This window comes from Jatropha curcas, chromosome 3 (genome assembly GCF_041381405.1).
Source record: "Jatropha curcas cultivar XTBG-Jc1 chromosome 3, XTBG_Jcur_1.0, whole genome shotgun sequence".
NCBI classification, from domain to species: domain Eukaryota; kingdom Viridiplantae; phylum Streptophyta; class Magnoliopsida; order Malpighiales; family Euphorbiaceae; genus Jatropha; species Jatropha curcas.
The window spans coordinates 7,614,848-7,624,138 of record NC_143153.1 but is presented as its reverse complement, the minus strand read 5'-3'; the positions used below and the strand labels follow the sequence as shown (position 1 = coordinate 7,624,138).

Sequence of the window (9,291 nt, the reverse complement as noted above, 5' to 3'; positions counted from 1 at the left end):
TATCTAATTCTGATTCATAAAAATACACTAGGTTAAGAATTAAAATTTTGATAACATAAAAATACTCAAAGGTGTATATATATATATATATATATATATATATGGAGTGAAAGGCTCAGGCATTTCATCTAAGCAACAAGCTTAAATCATTTGCCACAATTCCTAGGTATATGATGTATAGTCTCTATTCAATGGTCCCGACCCCTAAGCATTAAGCATCAACCATATTTTCTTTTTCTCTTTTTCTCGGTGTCTTCATATTCAGATTTTAAACTCCTCATTTTACAACTACAGTTTACTATGAAATATAGTGCAGTCACTTTCACTTATCCAACTCCTATTAGTAATAAAAATTATTAATAAACTAATTTTAATCAGCTATCAACGGCCATTTATCAATACATTCTTAGTGATAGTCTCAAAAAAACTGAAGGAGATTAGAATAGAGAAGGAAAAGTAAAATAGTGTTGAAAACATGTTTAAGACAACAGTTTAGATTGAGAAGAGACAGTGAAGAGATTAGTTAACCGTTTGAAAATTGGTAGAGATCTTTTAGGGATTTAGAGTTCACAGTTGACTGTACTCATTATTCATATTCATTCAATTTTTATGTCATTACTCAAATTTACTTGTTATTTATACTTGTTTTTATTTTTAAATATTAAATATTGATTATATTTTGTCTTATATTATTGAGATTTTTATAATGTTAAAACAAAATTTTATATGAGATTACTATGAATATAATGATTAGTTAATAAAACAACAGTGTGTATATATACAAATTTCAATTCAATTTATATCACTGTTTATCTAAAATTGATATATGTACAATTCTACAATATCACTTAATAAATACATTTCAATATATATAGATACATAGATATAAAAATAAAAATATTATATATATTTTTAAAATAAAAATTTTCAGCTGTTGGTCATCCCACACGCATGTTCATTTTTATTTAAAAATAAATAAATTTTAAAAAATTTAAAATTTAAAATTTTTTGAAATGTATTTTTATTTGGAAATATATATATATATATATATATATATATATATATATATATATATATTTATTTATTTATTTATTTATTAAAAATTAAATTTAAAAAAAGATAAAACTTAAAATTTTGAAATACTTAATTATCTATATATATTTATTTAAAAATAATTTTAATAAATTATAGATTTTACTATCTTTGCTTTCCTTTGAATTGTTCAAAGAACATTTTTTTGTTTATTATTTTCTCTTTATCGCTAAAAACAGTTTTGATAAAAATCAAATTATATCCCTCATCTGTCTAATTATACGTCATATTTTAATTCATTTCTCACGTTGAAGTTTCAAGATATATTCTTTTTTTTTTAAAAAAAAGATATATTCTATTAATTTGTATGAATATAAATATATAAATAAATGGGTACTCGATATAATATATGAATTAGTTTGAAAAAAGAAAAAAAAATATAAGATAAACAAAAACAAATAAATTATATAATAAAATAAAATGTAATTTATATATTACTATTCTTAATTAAAAAATTATATACAAATTTCAAATTATAATTATATTATAAAAATTGAAACTCATATTTTTCCAGACGTTTTCATGACGATTCTGAAAGTAGTACAATAATTAAATCTAAAAAATAAAATAATAGTAACATACAATCAACTTTTAATATCTAGTGATATATATTACAAAAAAAAATTAAATAAATAGAGAGTCAATTTTTTAATCTTCTCTTCTTTTTTTTTTCCGTGCGTGTATATATATTAGTTCTAAATTTTAAAATAATTTTAATAAATTATATCTAATCAATTAATAAAATATAATTTTATAATTGATTATAGCTAAGGTTAATTTATAATATTTAAATTTCATTGAGGACGTTATCGGAAATCTCATTATCTCCGTCCTTATTCCTATTTATATATAGCATAGATTGAGAGGAAATTATTATATTATCTAAAATTATAAATAACTTAAATATTAATATTATCGTATCAGAAATTTATATTGTAACAAAAGTTAAAATAATAAAACTATATTTAACTGATTTAGCATTAAGAAAATAGAAAAATCTCAAATTATAAATGCACGAGGTTTGCTAAGCTACTATTATTATTATAATAAATAAAATAATTTAGAATTATGGAACAAATTATATAATTAAAAGTCAAATTATTTATGATTTATTACCGCAATAAAATATGTATTAACAGTAATGATGTCCTAAGATCTTTTTCCTTTTGAGGGAAATATAAAATTTATTAAACTTAAAAATATTATGGACATTTTAGTCATATTATATAAAAAATAGCAGAGTTTATTTTATTTATCCATAAAATAAAATTTTTATCACATATTATTTGAACAGCATATTAAGTTGGTTCTCTGTATTCATTAAAAACGGTCAACTTTTGATGAGTTGTATTAGAAATAAAATCATTTAAAAAAGAAAAAAGAAAAGAAATAAATAATATCAAGAACCCAGTGTGCATAAATGCAGTTAGCTACTTAGCTCTGGTCTTGGAGTTGACTGGCAGAAGCATGCGCATGGGCAATTGGGCATAAGCTAATGTACGGCAACTCATAACATAATTATTCTCACCCACTCCAACAATAAGTTTCAGACAAAATAAACCGACTACGAGTTGGTTGGCAGGACTCGGCAAACTATTCGACCAATTTGGTTCAGAACATGAGAAATCGATTTTCGGTTCAATTAATAAATTAAGCTTTATTCGATGACCGGTTTTATTTTGGTTAAAACTAAATCTAATCATGTTAACTAAATTAACTGAATCTAACCGTGTTAATCAAATTAATTAAATTAATCCAACTGTACGTAGGGATGCACAAGACTTATTCTAACCGATCTAACTCAAGCAATTCGACCCACTGCAATTTAATCTAATGAGTTTGAAAATATAATGAGCTACAATTGAATGTGTCATCTTCACAATTCACCACCCAATCTTGTGAATAATAAATATCTATATATAATCATTAATTATTTGAGTTAATTTAATTTGATCTATAATTTTGGATATAATACTACATCATTTACATATTAGTGGGTGTTGCCTTTTAAATTGTTACTTTTTTCTTTAATAAAAACTTAATTTTGAAATGCTTCTATGGGAATATACTAAAGTTTAAAACTTATTATATAATTATATTATTAAATTTATTAGTTGTTTTTCTTATTAGAAAATTTAATTTTCATTCTTGTTGCTTATTATTATTATTATTAGGAAATTACTATTATTAGTATTATTAGGAAAATTATTTTGTTAGTAGAATATATGACTGCTTGTGAAAATTATCTTGTAATTATGTTCGATATATATATATATATATATATATATATAATTTTCTTTTAAATAGTTGTATTTTATTTAACATTATTTATATTATTTATTATTTAATTCTTAAGGTTTATACTAAATTCGTATCCAACTCAACTCATTCATTATCCGCATGTCCACGCAATTGATGAATTGAATCGGATAAAAAAAAATCATTCATTGGCACATACGAGTTTGGTACATTAAATTAACGAAACCGGAGTCAACCCAATCCATGTATGATTCTAACTATATGTATACTTTTATTATGTTCTTCAATTGATGGAATGAATTGTTTCAGTTAAAATCGTGTAGTGAGATATTTCCGCTGAAATTGATCGGTTAATTTGGTTTTCAATTTTATTTATTTTGGTAGTACAAAATTTAAATTGGCCAATTTGACTTAGTTAAATACTCTCACCATGCTTATATGTAAATTGGTGATTTAAAATATTTACAAGGTTTCTAAATTTGTATATTTAAATAATTATTTTTTTTATAAAATAATTTTTATGATTGTGTAATAAAAAAAGGACTTTTGTTAATATCTTAATAAATTAAGGGTAAAATAAGATAAAATAATTTTTATTAATTAAAATTTTAATACGCTTATACGTAAATAAAATGGTACGAAAGGGATATATAATTTTGTTAGATTCAAATTTTAATTAATTTGGTTGGATATAGACAAAATAAATAGAATTGATATACTATACGTATTCAAAGTCAATCTTTGACTTTGCAAAGCTGAATATAAATGTTCCTGCTGCTTGCCCAACGGTTCCAATGCATTGTGCATGGCAATTTATGTGCACCAATTAATGGCTTTTGAGTGGACGAACCCTATATAAGGAATCCTCTTTTCTGCAAAAGAAGACCAACCAAAAACAATTCAAGCTATGGGTGTTTCTTCAACATCACTTTCTTTGCTTTTGCTTTTCATTTGCATTGTTTCTCATTTCAGTGCACTTGCTCTTGGCGATGACAAAGTTGACGAGAAGAGGTTTGGCAATGATGATGATTACTGTCGATGGGGTCGACGTTGTGGCGGCCGCTTTGGCCGTGGACGTGGAGGAGGACTAGGAGGAGGTGGTGGCAGAGGTGGTGCTGGGGGTGGATTTGGTCATGGAGGAGGTTTTGGAGCAGGTGGAGGAGTCGGTGGTGGACCAAGAGGAGGTCTTGGTGGTGGTGGTGGAGGTGGTGGTGGTGGAGGGGGAGGTGGTGGTGGTGGTGGAGGGGGTCTTGGAGGCGGTTCAGGTCATGGTGGAGGGTTTGGAGTCGGAGGTGGTGTAGGTGGTGGTATTGGAGGTGGCGCTGGAGGTGGTGGCGGTGGAGGAGGAGGAGGAGGTGGTGGTGGAGGCGGTCTTGGTGGTGGTTCAGGTCATGGAGGAGGGTTTGGAGCTGGAGGTGGTGTAGGCGGTGGTGGCGCTGCAGGAGGTGGAGGTGGAGGTGGTGGAGGAGGTGGTGGTGGTGGAGGCGGTCTCGGTGGTGGTTCAGGTCATGGAGGAGGGTTTGGAGCTGGAGGTGGTGTCGGAAGTGGTGGCGCTGGAGGAGGAGGAGGTGGTGGTGGTGGTGGTTCAGGCCATGGTGGGGGCTTTGGAGCAGGAGGTGGTGTTGGTGGTGGCGCTGGAGGTGGAGCCAGTGGAGGTGCAGGAGGGGGTCGTGGTGGAGGATTTGGAGTTGGAATTGGCATTGGCATAGGAGTTGGAGTTGGAGCTGGTGCTGGCCACGGGTCAGGTACTGGTTCAGGCAGCGGTGGTGGCGGCAGATAATGAATTTTACTTGAAAATCAATATTTTGCAATTTGAGTGATTCTTAACGCAACTAAAACAGGGTTTTTTAACATTTGAAAGAGTAAAAATATATTTTATTTCCCGGTTTCCTTGTATTTGCAATTGTAATAATGCAATTATTCAATAAATTACATATTCCATGTGTTATTATTTATTATAAAACATATATTAAATGTTTATTTAATTAAATTCTCAAAAAATATATATATATATATTTATTTAATTAGGAATGATATCTCGAGCTGGGTTGCAAGCTGGTTTACTATTTTTCTTGTCAAAATATTCTTTTAAAAGAAAGAATTATTCAATTTCTTCATGCTACTTGTGCAAAGATTTCGAAATTTTTTCTAATCTGTTAGTGTTAGTCCCTCTAATTTTGCCACTTATTTTTTAAGGTTATATTTATGTTTCTAATATCGCATTTAAGCTTCTTTGCTTCGGCAATTTTTCTAAAATGATGATTTCTTTTGGATAGCTCTTTTTTTTGTTTTTTTTTTTTTTTTTACTGGTCTTTTTATAAAATACGTTGCATGTTGATTATATCTCCTATTTAATTTTTATGTAATTTCTCACTTTTACTTATTATTTATCTATTTTTTTAATATTAAATATTTATTATAATTTTTGTCTTATTTATTTAGATTTTTATAATATTAAAATAAAATTATATGAAATTAACGTGAATATAACGGTTAATCAATAAAACAACAGTGTGCATATACTCATACTTCAGTTAATTAATAAAATAACAGTGTGCATATACGCTGTCACGACCCATTTCCATGGGTCGGACCGGCACTAGGGCCCAGGTAAGCTTAAGGCCCCCGAGGCCCGTAGTAAGCCTGAACACTACAGATTTGCTATCTCAATAAAATTTTAAACATACAAATTTCCCTGCTTACAATACACTATAGTTATAATACAGGTTCACAGAATTATTCCATCTACAACAATACACAACTTAAAAGTATACAAGTTCTATAACTGCGGAGTTTACTGACGGATGTATACATATAAGTCTTCGGACATTTATCTATTTAATTGATCAATACTAAAATTAGTGAATTTCTTTTTTAACGGTGAAGAGCAGAGTTATAGCTGGGATTTAGAAAATGCTACTTCCTGAAAGATTTGAACAAAAGAGATGTGAGAGTTTATTAATGAATCATAATTATTGCACAACACACGCATTCACACAATTGTATAAATATATCAACCTAGTCATCCGACTAAGTATATGCTCACACAGTCAGTCACACAAATGGCATATCACCAGCACTCACAATTATTAACATCTTCATATAATCACATCACGTGGAAATTAATCAGTGGAGTCACCGAACCCCCGATGAGCCATCCTCCCACATGGCTCATCCTCTCACATGTGCACCAGGGAGCCGATCCCCCATACTGGCCGACCGGTCTAATCCTCACTTGACCAGCCCTCTCATTATTTTTTCATTCTCTCTTTTCTTTTCCATACCAACAAGAGGCAACCCGGTCGTCTCCATCAAATCTAGATCATCAGGCGCTCACAACAGGAGGTCACCCTGCGGGCTGCGATCAAATCTAGATTATCCGGTGCGCCCAATAAAGAAGCCAACCTGTGGTTAACAGTAACGGTAACGGTAGGTGCACACGGGGGCGCCGATCTCCCATTTACCCGGCTAACAGAAACAGAATCAGGATCCATATAACAGAATCAGAATATAACAGAATCAGAATCAAGATCCGTATAACAGAAACAGTCTCACAAACCCATGGTGACCCACTTCATCCCAATTCCACACAAACAAAGCAAGGCATTGTCACATCACAACTAATCAAGCATTTCAATTAAGTGTAGAAATATTTCAAAGTTAAACATCGAAATGCAATGCACAATTAGAAATTCATACTCAAATGCAATTAAATAAATAATATTAACAATAAACAACAATGATAGAATAAATAATAATAATGGGAATAAACAATAACAATGAAAATAAATAAGTAATTGAATAATTAAGTAAATAGTGATGATAGTAAAATAATTAGAATATTTTATTTACTATGTATTAAGTTATAGAATTATTCTAAATAAACTTATTACTTTATATTGTTAGCTAAAACTAGTCTAAGTTCTATCGAAATTTCGGCAGCACCTCCCCTAAAAATTGAGCTATTTACCTATTCAAATATCACAATAATATACTTAACAATCATCAATCACACAGCCCATCCATCGGGCGATCAACCAATTTAAACACCCGTCCTCCTTAAATAGCAATGTCACACTCAACCATAAATTTACAATTTAAAGTAACTTTTAACCTGGTCCAATAATATTATCAACCATTCTTTACTTAAGATGTCAACAACGTCCTTAAACATTTATTAAATTCTAAACTAGCTATTAAGAACCGATGGTTCAATTAAATTACAATTTAATAAAGGCATCTTCTAAGTAACCCAATTAACAACTTAACTATATATCAATTAAAGCTTCATGAATCTTTCTCCATCTTGACATAAAAATTCCCTTTCTAGATATAACCAATACTAATCATATAAAAACATTGAAAATATATGTACGTCCATTATTACATTAGTTTATATATAAAATGGTATCAATTATCTGCAATAGCTACTGCCCATCAAACACTAGGTTCTCCCTTGCTTAAACTTATATACTATGCTTACCGCACTAAGAATTTAATTCACGACTTCATTTGGTTTATAGTTCAACAATAGCTCAACCAATTAACAATATTGGTTGCTGCCACCCTCACGCCATACTTATTTCTAAACTAAAATCTCCTTATTCATGCTTACCCATTAAATTAGCTATTAATTCAGACTAAATTAAAAAAAAACCAAATTCCCTCAAAGAATGCATAAACAATAAAAGCTAGGGTCTAAATTTTCCGCAATAGCTTAATTTATGCTTCAAATCTTTCATTTTTAAATCAAAATTTCCTCAATGGTCTAGCAAATATAGTATATATATCCTATTTAACTTATCCAAAACTTAGACTGTAGCTCCCATTAATAATATTTATCAACATTTCTTAGTTAATTTGCATAACAGTAGCTAAGAATTTCCATTTCTATATCAACTCTCCTAATCATGATCAAAATTCATGAAATGTATTAAAAAGGGTTGAAATTAATTTACCTGGCTACAAAATGCATCGGAAGTTGAATAATTTCCGGTTTAAGTCATCGGTGGTAACCCAAATACCCAAAATCCAGCTCTGCCGGCGTTAGCTTGATCGGAACTGACGAAAACAGTGGCCGGCGAAGCTGTTAGCGACAATGGAAGGGTCTAATCGGCCGGTCTTTAGTTGGTCTTGCCGGAGAAGCAGAGGTTAGCGCTGAAGGAGTCTGCCAATCGAAGTGAAATCGCAGCTCACTCTTACTGTGCTCGCCGGAAGAGAGGAGAGAAGATGAACGGCGAAGGGACGGAGCAAGGAGCTCAGGTCGGCGTGACTCACACTCAGGTGGCCGGAATCGCAGGTGGAGCTCGATTCGCGATTACACAGCCTCCTGCTTCTCTTTGACTTGCGCTGAAATCGAACGGAAAGAGGGAGAAAGGGAGAGATACCGGAGACGCTGCGGTGAGGAGGCGGCAGCGGCAGGGAGGCGATGGCTGAGGCGGAATCGGCACTGGTCTCAGGCGGTTGGAAAAACGAAAGGAGGAGAAGAGGAGGGTGGGTCGACGCTGCTCTCCCCCGAAGAAGAAAAGAAAAAGAAGAAAAAAAAAAAAGAAAAGAAGGAGAATTCTAAAGCTTCTAGACCATTCCGGTTCGATTCGAACCGGTTTGGTCTAATTCTATGATTTGGCTCAATTTGCTTGATTTTCGAGTTTTTCGCTTGGTTTTCGAAAAATCAAATTGATTTATGGGTCCAGTTTAGCAATAATAAAATACTAGCTGGTATAATCTCATTGGTTGAAATAAAAAAATTAGTTTTTAAATGAAAATTCTACGAAATTAAATTTTCGGGTCGTTTCATGCGCATACTTCAGTTCAATTTATATCGTAATTTATCTCAAATTCAGTATAACTATATATCTATAATTCTATAATTTAGTTCACCTAATAAATACGTTTCAATATATATATATATAAAATTTAAAATTTCAACCGTTGGACATC

The 9,291-nt window shown here is 31.0% G+C and overlaps 1 protein-coding gene and 1 long non-coding RNA gene across 2 annotated transcripts; one reads left to right on the top strand and one right to left on the bottom strand.

The window, feature by feature from the left end:
* Nucleotides 1–4,155: 4,155 nt before the first annotated feature.
* LOC149497457 (uncharacterized) lies at nucleotides 4,156–5,299 on the top strand. Its single transcript, XM_089719708.1, has one exon. The coding sequence runs from the start codon at nucleotides 4,259–4,261 to the stop codon at nucleotides 5,129–5,131; it is 873 nt and encodes a 290-aa protein (XP_089575834.1). The 5' UTR covers nucleotides 4,156–4,258; the 3' UTR covers nucleotides 5,132–5,299.
* A 709-nt stretch (nucleotides 5,300–6,008) lies between these two features.
* Nucleotides 6,009–8,867, bottom strand: LOC119370333 (uncharacterized). The gene is made up of 2 exons (XR_005177866.2): nucleotides 8,310–8,867; nucleotides 6,009–6,274 (listed from the first exon to the last, which is right to left on the bottom strand). It is a non-coding gene; the product is annotated as an uncharacterized LOC119370333 (long non-coding RNA).
* Nucleotides 8,868–9,291: the final 424 nt, after the last annotated feature.